General features: G+C 41.6%; 1 protein-coding gene across 1 annotated transcript in view; it reads left to right on the forward strand.

The window, feature by feature from the left end:
- Nucleotides 1-18,286, forward strand: part of LOC122557091 (sodium- and chloride-dependent neutral and basic amino acid transporter B(0+)-like) — a 93,174-nt gene that overhangs the window by 53,230 nt on the left and 21,658 nt on the right. The window contains 3 exon segments of the mRNA XM_087992230.1: nucleotides 5,453-5,585; nucleotides 6,451-6,591; nucleotides 10,754-10,982. Of these exon segments, the coding sequence (XP_087848356.1) occupies nucleotides 5,453-5,585; nucleotides 6,451-6,591; nucleotides 10,754-10,982 (503 nt within the window).

An 18,286-nucleotide genomic window follows, 5' to 3' on the forward strand; every position in this document is an offset into this window, starting at 1 on the left:
TAGGTGTAGGGAATGGTGAGTGACTGAAGAAATTGAGGGTTTTATGAAGAAAAAGAAGGAAGCATATATAAGGTATAGACAGGATAGATCGGGTGAATCCTCAGGACAGTATAAAAGCAGTAGGACTATACTTCAGAGGGAAATCAGGAGGGCAAAAAGGGGACATGAGATAGCTTCGGCAAATAGAGTTAAGGAGAATCCAAAGGATTTTTACAAATACATTAAGGACAAAAGGGTAACGAGGGAGAGAATAGGGCCCCTCAAAGATCAGCAAGAGATGGGGGAGATACTGAACGAGTATTTTGCATCAATGTTTACTGTGGAAAAGGACATGGAAGATATAGAATGTAGGGAAATAGATGGTGACATCTTGAAAAATGTCCATCTTACAAAGGAGGGGGTGTTGGATGTCTTGAAACGCATAAAAGTGGATAAATCCCCAGGACCTGATCAGGTGTACCCTAGAACTCTGTGTGAAGTTAATGAAGTGATTGCTGGGCCCCTTGCTGAGATATTTGTATCATCGATAGTCACAGGTGAGGTACCGGAAGACTGGAAATTGGCTAATGTGGTGCCACTGGTTAAGAAAGGTGGTAAGGACAAGCCAGGAAACTGTAGACCAGTGAGCCTGACGTCAGTGGTGGGCAAGTTGTTGTAGAGAATCCTGAGGGATAGGATGTACATATATTTGGAAAGGCAAGGACTGATTAGGATAGTCAACATGGCTTTGTGCATGGGAAATCATATCTCACAAACTTGATCGAGTGTTTTGAAGAAGTAACAAAGAGGATTGACAAGGACAGAGTGTTAGACGTGATCTATATGGACTTCAGTAAGGCATTCAACAAGGTTCCCCATGTAAGACTGGTTAGCAAGGTTAGATCTCATGGAATACAGGGAGAACTAGCCATTTGGATCCAGAACTGGCTCAAAGGTAGAAGACAGACGGTGATGGTGGAGGGATGTTTTCAGACTGGAGGCCTGTGACCAGTGGAGTGCCACAAGGATCGGTGCTGGGTCCACTACTTTTCGTCATTTGTATAAATGATTTGGATGTGAACATAGTAGGTATAGTTAGTAAGTTTGCAGATGACCCCAAAATTGGAGGTGTAATGGACAGCGAAGAAGCTTATCTCAGGTTACAACTGGATCTTGATCAGATGGGCCAATGGGCTGAGAAGTGGCAGATGGAGTTTAATTTAGATAAATACGAGGTGCTGCATTTTGGGACAGCAAATCTAAGCAGGACTTATACACTGAATGGTAAGGTCTAAGGGAGTGTTGCTGAACAAAGAGATCTTGGAGTGCAGATTCATAGGTCCTTGAAAGTGGAGTCGCAGGTAGATAGGATAGTGAAGAAGACATTTGGTATGCTTTCCCTTATTGGTCAGAATATAGAGTACAGGAGTTAGGAGGTCATGTTGCGGCTGTACAGGACATTGGTTCGGCTACTTTTGGAATATTGCATGCAGTTCTGGTCTCCATCCTATCAGAGGGATGATGTGAAACCTGAAAAGACTTACAAGGATGTTGCCAGGGTTGGAGGATCTGAGCTACAGGGAAACACTGAACAGGCTGGGGCTGTTTTCCCTGGAGCATCGGAGACTGAGGGGTGACCTTATAGAGGTTCATAAAATCATGAGGGGCATGGATAGGGAAATAGACAAGGTCTTTTCCCTGGGTTGGGGGAGTCCAGAACTGGAGGGCATAGGTTTAGGGTGGGAGGGGAAATATATTAAAAAGAGACTTAAGCAGCAACCTTTTCATGCAGAGGAATGCAGAGGTACATATGTGGAATGAGCTGCCAGAGGAAGTGGTGGCTAGACTCCTGTACAGCCGCAACATGACCTCCAAGCTCCTGTACTCAATACTCTGACCAATACAGGAAAGCATACCCAAGTGCCTTCTTCACCACTAGCTTCCAGAGGAGGCTAGTACAATTGCGACATTTAAAAGAAATCTGGATGGGGGTATGAATAGAAAGGGTTTGGAAGGATATGGGCCAGGTGCTGGCAGGTGGGAGTAGATTGCAGTGGGATATCTAGTCGGCATGGACAATTTGGACCGAAGGGTCTGTTTCCGTGCGGTACATCTCTCTAACTCTATTACTCAAATCCGTCCTTACTGCATTCCCCCCCACCCCCCACCCCACCACCACCACCACCACCACCACCACCACCATCACCACCATTAACTTTTTTCTGCTCCTGCAATGACAGACTGTTTCTCCTGCACATTTCTGCACTAGCAGCCTATCGTTAGCAAAGCAGGAGAAACGGAACATGATTGGAGAGCGGCCCCTTCCAGATTCTGTAATTTCCCTATACAGGGTTTCTTTTCTCTTATTGGTCATTTCCACAATTGAATTTTCTCAGTCTGTTTGGGCCATTCAGTATGAAATCGCACCTGAAATCTGTGCATTTGGAACTGTTCTGTGTAAAGTTGGAGGCAATTTCTACCATTATCACTGCTCACCAATTCTTGAAGTCTGGTTTCTTTCACAAAATTTTGAAGTACCACTCTGCACCCTGAAGTCAGGCTATTTACAGTAAAAGCAAATCAAATCATGGATCCAGTACAGACCCTTGGGAAACATCACTGTATATTATCCTTCACTATGACAATTCACTGTATTCTACATTTAAGCCATTTTTAAACATAGTTGGACACTGGTCCTCCAATTCCATGAGCATCACTTTTGTTAACCAATTTTTTTTAATGTGTCAAATGTATTTTTAAAATTGATTATAGACAACATACATTGGATTTCCTTCATTGACATTATGCATTATTTTAATTATCAATTAAGTTAGTCAAGTATGATCTGCCTTTTAAAATCATGCTGTCTAGTCTCCATCCATGCTGATGTTCTGATAACTCCATGAATATTTTACTTAGTCATAGTCATAGTCATAGAGATGTACAGCATGGAAACAGACCCTTCGGTCCAACTCGTCCATGCTGACCAGATATCCCAACCCAATCTAGTCCCACCTGCCAGCACCCGGCCCATATCCCTCCAAACCCTTCCTATTCATATACCCATCCAAATGCCTCAAATTAAAATAAGATTATCTGTACTTGTACACTAATTTTTTCTGAGTACCTTTGAAAATCCAAGGGAACCATACAAAGTGGTTCTTCATTATTTGCCACGAAGAAAAAGTCTAATAAATTGCTTGAATATGATTTTCAGTTAGTAAAATCATTGCTGACTTTTTCTGATCATATAATATGTTTATAATGGGCTGTTAAGTTTGATGATGCATTAAAACATTTTTCCATTAATTGATGTCATCTGCCTGGTCAGTCAGTTCCTATTTTCTCTTTCCTGTTTTTCTTGGAACATAATGATACATTTGCTAATTTGTAGTTCGCTGATACCATTCTAAACCGCAGGGGATTCTGAAAAGTATTCACTCATTTGTCCATTATCTCTGTAGATACCTCTTTTCAGATGAGGATGTACTCCCATAGGTCCTGGGGATCTATTGGCTTTTCATCACTTAGTTTCTTCCAAAACTTTTTCACTGCTGAGATTAATTAGCTTAAGTTACTTTTTATCATTAGTTCCTTGGATATTCTCTCTTTTGGGCCTTAACTTGATATGGCGTGACATGCTGGTGATCTGCAACTATCACACTATGACACTTCTATTCACTCCTAGAGCGTAAGGGTGAGACTTGGCTATGTAGTACTAAAGAATTCAATAGACTTTTATTATAGCTCCTCATAGCTGTACACTACAGGCGCAGCAATTGTGGTTTCAGACTCAAGCTCAATAATTCAAATGTATTGCAGTGTGTTACTCAACATCTGCTGCAAGAGGACAGAGCTCAGTAAGACGGAGACTGAGAACTTTATACCATTATGTCGCATGCCATGATATATTGCTGGCATCATGACTAGTGATTGTATACCCATCAGCAGAGGTATAGTTGGTCTCTGCTGACAATTTGATTTTCTTGTAGCAAGTTACTGTCACTCAATATCATTGGACAATCATCATCCTTCTTTTGCTGGTAACCAGGTATCCATGACTAGATTTCTGACTCTCACTCTCTGTTTGGGCTTGTAGTTGTGGTAGTCCTCAATCTGCTTGATGGTCATGCATCTCTTTCATTCTCCTTTGATATTGAAGAACATCTTGAGTCTCTAAATAACTGGATAGTTGGTTGTTAAGCAAGTTTGTTCACATTTACCTTTCAGACTTAAGTTATGCAGTGGATGGATGTCCTTCTCCATCATGTTGCACAATAATGTGTCAGTGCAATGTGAACATCTTGTTTTGGTGCTCAACACCTGATGAGCATAGATTTGATGGTTTGTACCATATGTGATGCAAGATGGTTTCAGCACGGATAGTAGGCTGATTGGGGGATATGAGTCACTCCTCCTTTGGCACACATGTCTTAGATTGGTTTGGCAAAGATCTGTGATCCACTTTCAGATACTATCCAAATAATTGATATGCCAAATATTTGATATGCCAAGTAAACTGACAATGGTAGGAATTATTTCAGTGATGGTTGCACTCACCATATTACCAATTCGTCAAACAAGAAGTTGAGGGAAGTTATCAGTCATGAGGATGTAATCTTCCCATGCACTGTAGGTATGTCAGTTGCTATTTTTCTCCGACGATTAAAAAGAACAGTGTGTAGGTGTATAGATTCCCTGTGTTGCTGGGGTTGGTACATTTTGCCTTCAGCTTGTGTCCCCATGAGTTGCTAGATTTCCTTGTTCATCTCTGGCTTGTATCTCTTTCATTAAGGAATGAGGACGAAGCTGAGGTGGTGAAGGTCAGGTCCCAGATCAGTCACAAACTCATTTAATGGTAGGACACGCTCAAGGGGTTAAATACTTCTAGGAGAAAGTGAGGACTGCAGATGCTGGAAATCAGAGCTGAAAATGTGTTGCTGGAAAAGCGCAGCAGGTCAGGCAGCATCCAAGGAGCATCCATGATTCCTGAAGAAGGGCTCATGCCCGAAACGTCGATTCTCCTGCTCCTTGGATGCTGCCTGACCTGCTGCGCTTTTCCAGCAACACATTTTCAGCTCAAGGGGTTAAATAGCCTTCCTCTGTTCTTGTATTCCTATCTGTAGTCAGGAATTCAATGAAGGGGTTAAATAACCTCCCTTTGTTCTTGTGCATGGTAAAGCAGTCAATGAATCATTTCTTATGAATGTTTTTAAATCAATTTACAATCTGAGGAATTTCATCAATGCTCACAGTGTAAACAAAATCTTGAAGATCCCTTGTGAAATGGTGGTAATGTCCCTTCACCTGAGCCAGCAGGTCTGAGTTCATTTCCCATCTGCTCCAAAGATATGTTATAATATCTTTTAAAAGGATAATTGGAAAATACCGAGACAAAACCTGTTAACATTATGAAGGTTCTCTGTGCAAAGAAATTTGACCTTAAATTGTTTTCTATTCTTATTTTGTTCAGTAAAGTGGTTTTACGCCGTACAAGTTCAGTGGATGAGACCGGGGAGATAGTCTGGTATTTAGCCCTCTGTCTGCTTCTGGCCTGGCTAATAGTTGGAGCAGCGTTATCAAAAGGAATCAAATCTTCAGGAAAGGTAAACAATTTAGTGCCGAGTAGAATTAAAACAACTGTCAAAATGCAGATTTCTGTAACGATAAAAGTAGAGCTTATAAATTATTTGTGAAGTGACTGGTTTATCTCCCAAGTGATGTTAACAGTGTCTCTTTGGGGAGTAGGAGATTCATAAAAATTAATTGGCACTTCAGGCCTGAGGGGGATCTGAAGATCTTTGTCCTGAGGGAAAGAACAGCAGTAATTCTCCCCAAACCCTTGCAATATGTCTCTCATTCTAAGGGTTTCAGTCACTGCTCCAGGGACTCTGGGGGAATTTGGTTTCCCTCATGCATGTGTTGAACCCTGACCTTTAGCCCAAAATTACAAATTCTTTGTAGTTACTACCCACTTCAAATATGAAACCAAACATGCTGTGATGTAAACTTACTGGATAGCAATATAGAACATCACACCTGTGAAGGTATGTGTTCAGCTTCTCGTGTTTGCCGACAAGCTGTTATCTCCTTGCATTACTGTTGGTGGTTAGGTTGGTGGGAACAGCCTGTGACATAGTAAGTACAATAGCTTGTTTATTGGTCAGAATGGATTACAATCTCTCCCAAATCTATCTCTTGTGACAGCAAACTCCCTACCTTTGAATTAAAATCTTACCCTTTGACATACATTATTCTAAGTTATTATATACATGTAAGGTTGTATGATTTAAATTCAGTTACAGTACGTATCTCAGTTTCACATATGTACTCCAGCTGATTATTATCCTCTAATTCTATTCTGTTTCATTCTCTGCATTGATTAAAATCCTATTGCCTTAATGTTCAGTTACATTGAATGCTTTAAATGGGGAATATGGGAATATCTAACAATTTATTCTCCGTGCTCAGGTGGTTTATTTCACTGCAACATTACCTTATGTGATTCTGACCATACTCCTGATCCGAGGGCTTACCCTGGAGGGAGCCTCTGCAGGAATTGAATTCTACATTGGAATCCAATCAGACTTCTCCAAACTGGCAGAGGGTCATGTACGTACACGAGAGTAATCCATAGAATTTCAGTTGCCTCATCAATATCAATGTGATACTATAGACAATTATAGTATAGCACACATTGAGAGATGTACTTTTGGTCAGCTGACTGAAATCCTGCAGGAGTCTGGAGGTGAAGCTGTTCAGGGCTGTGCTAACCTTGGACAACACTGATAATACATACCCACCTTGACTCCCTCAGAAAGGGGTTTTCTTCCAGGAGACTGCAGATATCAGCAAAGACATGGCACAGAGGTCTGACTGTTGCAAGGCACTATTTATCTGTCATATCGAGGAAACTAATCCTCCACTTACATACCTTGTGCCAGGTGTATACCCCCCTTGGAACTAGGTCTCTGTCTCCACCATGTCTGTGTGATGGAGAGGCATGTGCCTGTGGAGAGGGTTGCTGCTGTTTGTCCTTGTGCTGTTGCTATTGGTATCCCTCCTGTTCCTCATCGTGGTCCCAATTGGAGATGTACAAGCTCCCATTCTGCAGTGCTGCTTTATAGGCAGTCCAGATTGAAGTAAGATTTTTGTTTGCATATTCATTCAAGGGATGTGTCCATCACTGGCCAGGCCAGTACTTATTGTCCATTCTTAATTACCTAGAGGACAGTGAGAGTCAAACTGTGGCTATAGATCTTATACTTAATCTAAGATTTTTTAAAATTTAAATTCCACCATGGAGGGAATTGAGATGTCTGAAATTATATCCAAAAGAGTTGAAATCTGCTGTGAAACTTGGAGTACTGTGTTCAGATTTGGTCTCCTTACTTAAGAAAGAATGTACTGGCACTGGAGGGGGTGCAGAGGACGTTCACTAGGTTGTTTCCGGAGTTAAGGAGGTTGGCTTTTGAGGAGAGGCTGAATAGATTGGGATTATATTAATTGGAATTCAGAAGAATGAGGGGAGATCTTATAGAAACATAAAATTATGAAGGGAATCGATTAAATAGAAGTAGATAGGATGTTTCTACTGGTAGGTGAGATGAGGACAAGAAGGCATGGCCTTAAGATTAGAGGAAGCAGGTTTAGAACTGAACTGAGAAGGAATTTCTTCACCCAGAGGGTTGTTAATCTACGGAATTCCTTGCCCAGGGAAGTAGATGACGCTACTTCAGGAATCGCTTTTAAAGCTAAGGTCGATACTTTTTTGAAAAATAAAGGAATTAAGGGATATGGTCAAGATACGTGTAAGTGGAGTTGAGTCCACAAAAAGATTAGCCATGATCTTATTGAGTGGTGGAGCAGGCTCGAAGGGCCGGATGGCCTACACCTGCTCCTAGTTCTTCTGTTCCTATGTTCTTACGAATAGCATGAAGTAAGATATTAAAAAAAATCAATCAATTGAAGCCTTCAGAAATGAGATAACAAGAATCCACAGAAAGTATATTCCTGTCAGGGTGAAAGGGAAGGCTGATAGGTATAGAGAATGCTGGATGACTAAAGAAATTGAGGGTTTGGTTAAGAAAAAGATGGAAGCATATGTAAGGTATAGACAGGATAGATCGAGTGAATCCTTAGAAGAGTACAAAGGCAGTAGGAGTATACTTAAGGGGGAAATCAGGAGGGCAAAAAGGGGACATGAGATAGCTTTGGCAAATAGATTTAAGGAGAATCCAAAGGGTTTTTACAAATCTATTAAGGACAAAAGGGAGAGGATAGGGCACCTTAAAGATCAGCAAGGCGGCCTTTGTATGGAGCTGCAGAAAATGGGGGAGATACTAAATGAGTATTTTGCATCAGTATTTACTGTGGAAAAGGATATGGAAGATATAGACTGGTGACATCTTGCAAAATGTCCAGATTACAGAGGAGGAAGTGCTGGATATCTTGAAATGGGTAAAGGTGGATAAATCCCCAGGACCTGATCAGGTGTACCCGAGAACTCTGTGGGAAGCTAGAGAAGTGAATGCTGGGACTCTTGCTGAGATACTTGTATCATCGATAGTCACAGGTGAGGTGCCGGAAGACTGGAGGTTGGCTAACGTCGTGCCACTATTGAAGAAAGGTGGTAAGGACAAGCCAGGAACTATAGACCAGTGAGCCTGACTTTAGTGGTGGGCAAGTTGTTGGAGGGAATCCTGAGGGACAGGAGGTACATGTATTTGGAAAGGTAAAAACAATGACTGCAGATGCTGGAAACCAGATTCTGGATTAGAGTGGTGCTGGAAAAGCACAGCAGTTCAGGCAGCATCCGAGGAGCAGTAAAATTGACATTTCGGGCAAAAGCCCTTCATTAGGAATACAGGTATTGCCCGAAACGTCGATTTTACTGCTCCTTGGATGCTGCCTGAACTGCTGTGCTTTTCCAGCACTACTCTAATCCAGAATGTATTTGGAAAGGCAAGGACTGATTTGGGATAGTCAACATGGTTTTATGCTTGGGAAATCATGTCTCACAAACGTGATTGAGTTTTTTGAAGAACTAACAAAGAGGATTGATGAGGGCAGAGTAGTAGACATGATCTATATGGACTTCAGTAAAGCGTTTGACAAGGTTCCCCATGGGAGAGATTAGCAAGGTTTGATCTCATGGAATACAGGGAGAACTAGCCATTTGGATCCAGAACTGGCTCAAAGGTAGAAGACAGACGGTGATGGTGGAGGGATGTTTTCAGACTGGAGGCCTGTGACCAGTGGAATGCCACAAGGATCAGTGCTGGGTCCTCTACTTTTCATCATTTATATATATGAATTGGATGCGAGCATAAGAGGTACAGTTAGTAAGTTTGCAGTTGACACCAAACTTGGAGGTGTAATGGACAGCGAAGAGGGTTACCTCAGATTACAGCAGGATTTTGACCAGATGGGGCAATGGGCTGAGAAGTGGCAGATGGAGTTTAATTCAGATAAATGCGAGGTGCTGCATTTTGGGAAAGCAAACCTTAGCAGGACTTATACACTTAATGGTAAGGTCCGAGGGAGTGTTGCTGAACAAAGAGACCTTGGAGTGCAGGTTCATAACTCCTTGAAAGTGGAGTCGCAGGTAGATAGGATAGTGAAGAAGGCATTTGGTATGCTTTCTTTTATTGGTCAGAGTATTGAGTACAGGAGTTGGGAGGTCATGTTGCGGCTGTACAGGACATTAGTTAGGCCACTGTTGGAATATTGCATGCAATTCTGATCTCTTTCATATCGGAAAGATGTTGTAAAACTTGAAAGGTTTCAGAAAAGATTTGCAAGGATGTTGCCAGGGTTGGAGGATTTGAGCTACAGGGAGAGGCTGAACAGGCTGGGGCTGTTTTCCTTGCAGCGTCGGAGGCCGAGGGGTGACCATATGGAGGTTTACAATATTATGAGGGGCATGGATAGGGTAAATAGACAAAGTCTTTTCCCTGGGGTCGGAGAGTCCAGAACTAGAGGGCATAGGTTTAGGGTGGGAGGGGAAAGATATAAAAGAGACCTAAGGGGCAACTGTTTCACACAGAGGGTGGTACGTGTATGGAATGAGCTACCAGAAGTGGTGGAGGCTGGTACAATTGCAACATTTAAGAGGCCTTTGGATGGGTATATGAATAGGAAGGGTTTGGAGGGATATGGGCCGGGTGCTGGCAGATGAGACTAGATTGGGTTGGGCTATCTGGTCGGCATAGACAGGTTGGACCAAAGGGTCTGTTTCCATGCTGTACATCTCTGACTGTATGATAAAATTTTCAGTTAAATGTCAGACTAATGAAAACATGTCTGAATCATGTCTTTAACCACAATATTATTTAATTGGTTAAAATCTTGTCACAATTCAGCTTTTCCAATGTTCAGACCTAAATTTTAATTTAGATAGACTTTCTTCCCTTTAGTTAAAGGCCTCTATTTTGGTCATTAAAATGACTCCTTGGATGCTGTTTTGAATAAAAATAGAGATCACTGGGTGTCAGTGCAACAAGGAAAGAATCAAGCCATTCAATCGAAATCTTGGTTTAAATGGGAAAACTATCAAAGCTCCTGGAACAAATTTGGCAGTGAGTAGAAGACAGGGATACAATATACTATTTAACAGAGATACCAATTATCAGTGGAAAATTAATTCATTTCATCCGCCATTATGTTGAGGGCCAAACACATTGCAGTTTCTTGTGGTTAATGCAATTTTATATGTGCAATAAACTTCATTGTGATTTCCTGATGCTGATGACTTTTTCCTGTTATTTTATAGGTCTGGAAAGATGCTGCGATACAAATTTTCTTTTCTTTCTCAGTGGGTTCTGGAACTTTAATAGCACTGTCATCCTACAACAAATTCCACAACAACTGTTACCAAGACGCCATTGTTGTCTGTGTTGTTAATTGTGGTACGAGTGTGTTTGCTGGATTTGTCATCTTCTCTATCCTTGGACATATGGCTCATATCCAAGGGAAACCTGTTTCTGAGGTTGCCCAATCAGGTAAGTGCAGTGTCCACTTTGCTGTCTTCTGTTGTGATATTTCCAAACTTGTGATAAACCTGATGGGCAAAGGTAGCCTGGTTGAGGAATTCATGGAATGATTTCAGGATAGTTTCTTAGAACAGCAAGTTCGGAAGCCAACAAAAGAGCAAGGTGTACCAGACCTGGTATTGTGCAACAAGAAAGGATTAATGCCCAATCTCATGGTGAAGCTGCTCCGAGCTAGCATTTTACATGCAGCTTGGAGTAGGAGAAGTGAGTGCAAGCTATTTTAGTAAACTTAAATGGGGGCAATTAGGAGGTCAAGAAAACAGAGCTGTCTAAATTAAATTGGCAAATTGGACTGAAGGGTAGTTTAATGGAGATGCAGAGGAAGCTATTCAGTGGGATTTTCACAATATATAGAAGATATATATTCTAAAGATAAATCAGAATTCCAAGGGACGGTCCTAACATTTATGGTTGACTAGAAAAGTTAAAAACAATAAATTTCTGTGGAATGACAGAAGGTACAAAATTCAGCAGAATGTAACAAACAATAAAGAATGACTAACAAATAATTCGGAAGGAAGAATTAGAGTTGTAAAGAAAGATAGCCAGAAATATATAAAGAGTTAACAAGCATTTTTATACATATTTAAAAAAGAAAAGTTAGCAACAAGCATTGACCGTATGGAACCTGGAAAATAAAGAGATGGCAGATGAACTGAACAGATATATTGCATCAGTCTTCAGCATAAAGGATACAAGTAAGAAGTAGCAATGAATCAGGGGAATAGAAGGGAGGGAGGAACTCAGGAAAACCCCAATTACCAGAGAAGTGATAATGTGCAATTTGTTGGAGTGTGGTCTGACAAACGTCTGAGTTCTGTTTGACTATCCTCGCGTCTTAAAAGAAGTGGCTAGTGACATAATTGATGCATTTGCTTTAATTTTCCAAAGCTCCCTTGATTCATGGAAGGTGGCAAATGCACCTGCTTGTTCAACAAAGGATGGAGGAAGAAGGGAGGAATATACAGGTCAATTAATGTAAAATGCATTGTAGAGAAACTGTTTAAGTTGTGATTAAATAGATTATATTGGGGCATTTTAGGTAAATTTCAGATTATGAGGAAGACTCAACATGGTTTGGTGAAAAATAAATCATGTTTGACAAATTTATTGGAATTCTTTTAAGTAAGAGTTAAATGTTGCTGACAAAGAGTAACCCCAGGATGTTCTAATCTCGAGCAGGCATTTGATAATGTCCCATTAAAGGGATGGTGCTAATTAAAAGCTTGTGATGTAGAAGATATTGGTAGGATAGAAAATTGGTTGGCTGACGGGCAGCAGAGAGCTCGTTTTAAGGTTGGCAAGTGGTCTTCCATGAGAATCAGGGACCACAACTGTTTACAATTTATACAAGTGCCTGGGATGAAGAGATGCAGAGCATGGTTGCTAAAGTTGTTGACAACACCAAGATAATGTTGTGGACCAGAGTAAACCCCCTCAAAATCTGAGTAAGATAGCCTATACGCTAATGTTTTCTTTCTTCAAAGACAAGGACCAGACCTTGCATCCTGAATGCAATTTGGTTGATTAAACTACCATCTTTGAAGGAAAACACCCTTTATTCAAACACTATAGCTAAAATACAACAAAAAAAGATGAAATCAGAATAACTTAACTCTATTGGGAAATATAACAGAATGATAGATTATTTAACTACTAAACAGTAACTGTTACGATATAACAACATCCATTAACACACCCTTGGCAACAGCAAGTTCAGGACGAAAGTGAGGACTGCAGATGCTGGAGATCAGAGTCTAGATTAGAGTGGTGCTGGGAAAGCACAGCAGGTCAGGCAGCATCCGAGAAGCAGGAAAATCGACGTTTCAGGTGGAAGCCCTTAATCAGAAATGAGGCAGGGAGCCTCCGGTGTGAAGAGATAAATGGGAGGGAGGTGGGGCTGGGGGGAAGGTAGTTAAGTGTACAATAGGTGGATGGAGGTGGGGATGAGGGTGATAGGTTGGAGAGGAGGGTGGAGCTTATTGGTCGGAAGGAAGATTGGCAGGTCGGACAGGCCATGAGGATGTTGCTAAGCTGGCAGGTTGGATCTGGGGTAAGGTGGGGGGAGGGGAAATGAGCAAACTGGTGAAGTCCGCATTGATGCCCTGGGGTTGAAGTGTTCCAAGGTGGAAGATGAGGCGTATTTTCTCCAGGAGTCGAGTGGTGAGGGAGCGGTGGTGTAGGAGGCCGAGGACCTCATGTCCTTGGCAGAGTAGGAGGGGGAGTTGAAATGTTCAGCCACGGGGCGATGGGGTTGATTGGTGTGGGTGTCCCAGAGATGTTCCCAAAAGCGCTCTGAGAGAAGGAATCCAGTCTCCCCAATGTAAAGGAGGCTGCATCGGGAGCAACGGTAACATGCCAACCAGATATCCCAACCCAATCTAGTCCCACCTGCCAGCACCCGACCCATTTCCCTCCAAACCCTTCCTATTCATATACCCATCCAAATGCCTCTTAAATGTTGCAATTGTGTAACTGCACTGACTTTGTGGTAGTTTACACATAATTGCAGGTACCATCTGGTTTTGGCACCATTATTATTGGTGAGCTCCATTTGCAGCAGCTCATTTCAATTATATTACCTTTGATCATGCATTCGGTCTCTTTTTGCACCTGTGCCAACTTTAGAGGATCAAGTATATACGGATATTGCTTAACTGAAATAGCATTTCCTATATCTACGTCATACATAATCAGATGAGTACTTCCCAGCTTATTCCAACATGTGATTGTAATAACTCTTTCAGGTCATTTTGATTTTCCACTGGCAGATAAATCAATAATTCATATCAATTTTTGATAAATGTCCAATTCAGAATCCTCTGAGCTTGGTTCTTCACTCTGTTGTAACCAGTAACACATTCTCCCTTTGCTTTCCTTCCCTATCAAAATACCTTTTGAGCATATTCACATGACACTCTGAGACTGCTTTCTGTCTAAAGTTCTTATTAAATAATTTACCCTACTTATTTTCCTTTTGATTTGATAAGGCCCGTTGATAAGGGTTCACTTGTCACCGGAAGTAACACACACTTTATCTTCACTGGCAAAATTGCGACTTTTTGATTTTTTTTTGCTGTGACACTTTTAAATGCTGTCTAGCCAACTCACCCACTATATTTAATTTGACACATAATTCAAATATGTGGTCTCTGAACTCTGACTCACCAGTTTCTCCTTAATTAATTTCAGTGATCATCTCACCACATGCCCAAACTCTAACTCAAGTGGACAAAATTTGGTTGATTCATTTAGTGCCTCCCTATTTTCAAAAAGTACAAATGGAATTCCTTTATCCCAATCCTTTGGATAGTCTTGACTCTAAGACCATAAGACATAGATACACAAATTAGGCCAATCAACCCATCGAGTCTGCTCCGCCATAAGTTTCTCAACCTCATTCCCCTGCTTTTTTCCTGTAACCCTTCATACTCAAGAAACTATCCATTTAAGTCTTAAATATACTCAATGACCTGGCTTCCACAGCCTTTGGTACCAATCAATTCTGTAGATTCACCACTCTCTGGCTGAAGAGATTTCTCCTTCCGGCTGTTCTAAAAGGTCCTTTCTTTACTCTAAGGCTGTGCCCTCGGGTCCTGATGTCTCCTACTAATGGAAACAGCTGACCAACATCTACTCTGTCCAGCCCTTTCAATATTCTGTGTTTCAGTTAGATCCCTCCCCTCATCCTTCTAAACTCCATTGAGTACAGACTCAAATGTTCCTCATATGTTAAGCTTTCCATTCCTGGGACCTTTTATCGTGAACCTCCTCTTAACACGCTCCAAGATCAGTACATCCTTCTTGAGATATGGGGCCCAAAACTGCATACAATACTCCAGATGTAGTCTCACCAAAGCCTTGTAGAGCCTCCGAAGTATGTCCCTGCTTTCGTATTCAAGTCCCCTCAAAAGAAATGCCATCATTGCATTTGCCTTCCTAACTACTGACTCAACCTGCAAGTTTACCTTGAGAGAATCCTGGACTAGAGTTTCCATGCCTCTATTCTTCCTACCAATGTGCATGACCTCACACTTTTCCACATTGTACTCTGTCTTCCACTTCTTTGCCCACTGTCCTAAACCTGTCCAAATTCTTCTGCAGCCTCCCCACTTCTCAAAGCTACCCATCCCTCTACTTATCTTGTATCGTCTGCAAACCTAGCCAGACTGCCCTCAGTTCCTTTATCTAGATCATTAATGCCTCAAGTGATTTGTTGTGGTCCCAACTCTGAGCCTTGAGGCATACCACTTGTCACTGGCTTTGATCCTGAGAACAACCCTTTTATCCCTACTCTGCTTTCTTGGAGAAAGTGAGGACTGTGGATGCTGGAGATCAGAGTCAAGACTGTGGTGCTGGAAAAGCACAGCAGGTCAGGCAGCTTCGGAGAAGCAAGACAATCAATATTTCGGGCATAAGCTTGATCCTCCTGCTCCTTGGATGCTGCCTGCCTTGCTATCCTGTTCCAGTACCACACTCTCTACGCTGCCTTCTGCCAGACAGCTATGCTTTTATCCATGCCAGCACCTTTCCTCCAACACCGTGGGCCCTTATCTTACTCAGCAGCCTCCTGTGTAGCACCTTGTAAAGGGCCTTCTTGAAGTCCAGCTAGGAAGCCTCCTTGGTCCAACCTGCTTGTTACTTTCTCAAAGAATTCGAGCAGATTTGTCAGGCATGACTTCCCTTTGATGGAACCATGTTGCCTTATTTTGCCATGTGCTTCTAAATATTCAGAAATCTCGTCCTTCACAATGGATTGCACGATCTTACTCACTACCAAGGTGAGACTAATCAATCTGTGATTTTCCGTCTTCTGCCTTACTCCCTTTTTAAACGGGGGTGTCACATTTGCGATTTTCCAGTCCTCTGGCACCCTCCCTGAGTTTAGTGATTCCTAAAACATCTCTACTAACTCCTCTACTATCTCTTCAGCTATCTCCTTTAGAACTGTAGGGTGTTGTCCACCTGGTCCAGGCGATTTCTCCACCTTCAGGCCATTCAGTTTTTCTAGCACCTTCTGCTTAGTGATGGACACCATTCTCAGCTCTGACCCCTCAGGCTCTTGAATTTTTGGTTAATTATTCATGTCTTTCACCGTGAAGACTGATGCAAAATAATTATTCAGTTCACAAGTCATTTCTTTGTTCCCCACTACTAACTCTCCAGTGTCATTTTCCAGTGGTCCAATGTCTACTTTCACCTCTCTTACCCTTTATATATCTAAAGAAACTCTTACAGTCTTCCTTTATATTACTGGCTAGCTGAGCCTCATATAATCTTCTCCCTCCTTATTTCTTCTTTTGTTGCCCTCTGTTAGTCTTTGTGAGCTTCCCCACTGTCTTTCCTGCTAGGCTCCTCTCCCAATCAATTCTACCCAACTCCTCCCTCAGACCTCTGTAGCTGCCTTTATTGGGCTGTAATACCATTACCTCTAGTTCTATCCTGTCTCTCTGAATTTATTCTGCAAATTGAATCATATTATGATCACTGCCTCCTAAGGTTTCTTCACCTTAAGCTCCCTTATTATGGGGGTAGCATGGTGGCTCAGTGGTTAACATTGCTGCCTCACAGTGCCAGGGACCCAGGTTCTATTCCAACCTTGGGCGACAGTCTGAAGAGTTTGCACATTCTCCCCATGTCTGCTTGGATTTCTTCTGGGTGCTCTGGTTTCCTCCCACAGTCCAGAGATGTGTAGGTTTGGTGAATTGGCCATACTAAATTGCCAATAGTGTTCAGGGATGTGTAGGTTAGGTGCATTATAGGATGGGTCTGGGTCTTCAGAAGTTGATGTGAACTTGTTGAGCCAAATGGCATGTTCCCATAAGGTAGGGATTTTATGAAAAGTCTGCCTCATTGCACAATACTAAATTCAGTATTGCCCGTTCCTTTATGGTTCCTCAATTCTACCCCCACAGATTCTACATCATCTGACCCAACTTGGTTTCTTAAATTTGATTTAATTTTATTTCGTACTAATAAAGCAACCCCACTCCCTCTGCCCACCTGTTTATTTTTTTGATAGGATATATATCTTTGAATATCCCAATCCTGATCACCTTGCAGCCACGTCTCCGTGACACCCATCGTGTCATACCTGCCATTTTCGATATGCGCCTAAAGCTCATTTACCTTGTTCCTTATACTGTGTGCATTGAGATATAACACCTTCAGTCCTGTTAACCATCCCTCTTCTCACTGTCATTCACTTGTCCAGTGTATGGTGTTTCTTTAGAGAGGGAATGGGTAATAAGGGTGCTGGTTTAATCTCTGCCTAAGGTTTTCCAATTACCTGACATGTATGATATGTCTGGCAAAAGTCAACTACATCCAAATACAGTCCAGGGCAATAAAAATGTTTTTTTGGCTTGAGTTTTCCTTGCCACCAAATGGCCGCCTCCTGGTAATTCATGTGCTACCTGTAACATCTCCTTTGTATAACCTGCCAGTTATAGAACTTGATGAGTTTCTGCCCAATTGTCATCTGCCTGAATTTGCTATAATCTCCATTTCCTTCATTTTTATGTTAGTAATATTGTGGGATGTATTCCGATTCTTTTTCTGTGTATACTTTTTGATACAACTGCTTTAGTTTTTTTTATCTTTGTCGTAATCCAACTAATTTCTCTGAACTTAAAATAATCACTTTGTCCTCCACCTGTTCTTGTTTCTTTTCTCAACCATTTGATCAAATATGGTTTCTGATGGTTGAACTTCCAATTACTTAACTTTACTCCTTGATTTCTCCTCCTGTTTCCATCTGTGACTTTATTATCACAGTCAGGAGAAATCCCAGGATCTACTTCCTTTAACACCTCAGTTGCCTGATTTTCCACTGGCTTTTCAACTGTAGTAGGTATCACTCTACAGCGAAATCATGACCAAGTGTCTCTGGAACTGAGAATTACTTTATCCTCCTACTACCTTTTTACCGGGTTCTCCAACCTCACTATATAATGGAACATTCTCCTCCCACCATGAATTCCACATATTACGATGTTTTCTGGGAGTTCTCCTTCTGAATTACATATCCCCTCACCTCTCACCATCAAAGATTATCTCTTAAAATCTTAATTTGTTTTCCTGCTCCTGCTGGTACACATGAATTAAACCTCACCCATGCAAGTAAATTATTTAAAGAGATCTGTCATTTCCTTCTCAACCAACCCCTGATCAGGTTGTAAATTGTTTTGCAGTGTTTTAGCTTTGACTGTGCTTTACCACTTCAACAAAACTCATTGGTTTATCCCACATCC

Source organism: Chiloscyllium plagiosum, unplaced genomic scaffold (genome assembly GCF_037043375.1).
Source record: "Chiloscyllium plagiosum isolate Xiang-an unplaced genomic scaffold, Cpla_swu_hap1 HiC_scaffold_11, whole genome shotgun sequence".
In the NCBI taxonomy this organism is placed as follows: Eukaryota; Metazoa; Chordata; class Chondrichthyes; order Orectolobiformes; family Hemiscylliidae; genus Chiloscyllium; species Chiloscyllium plagiosum.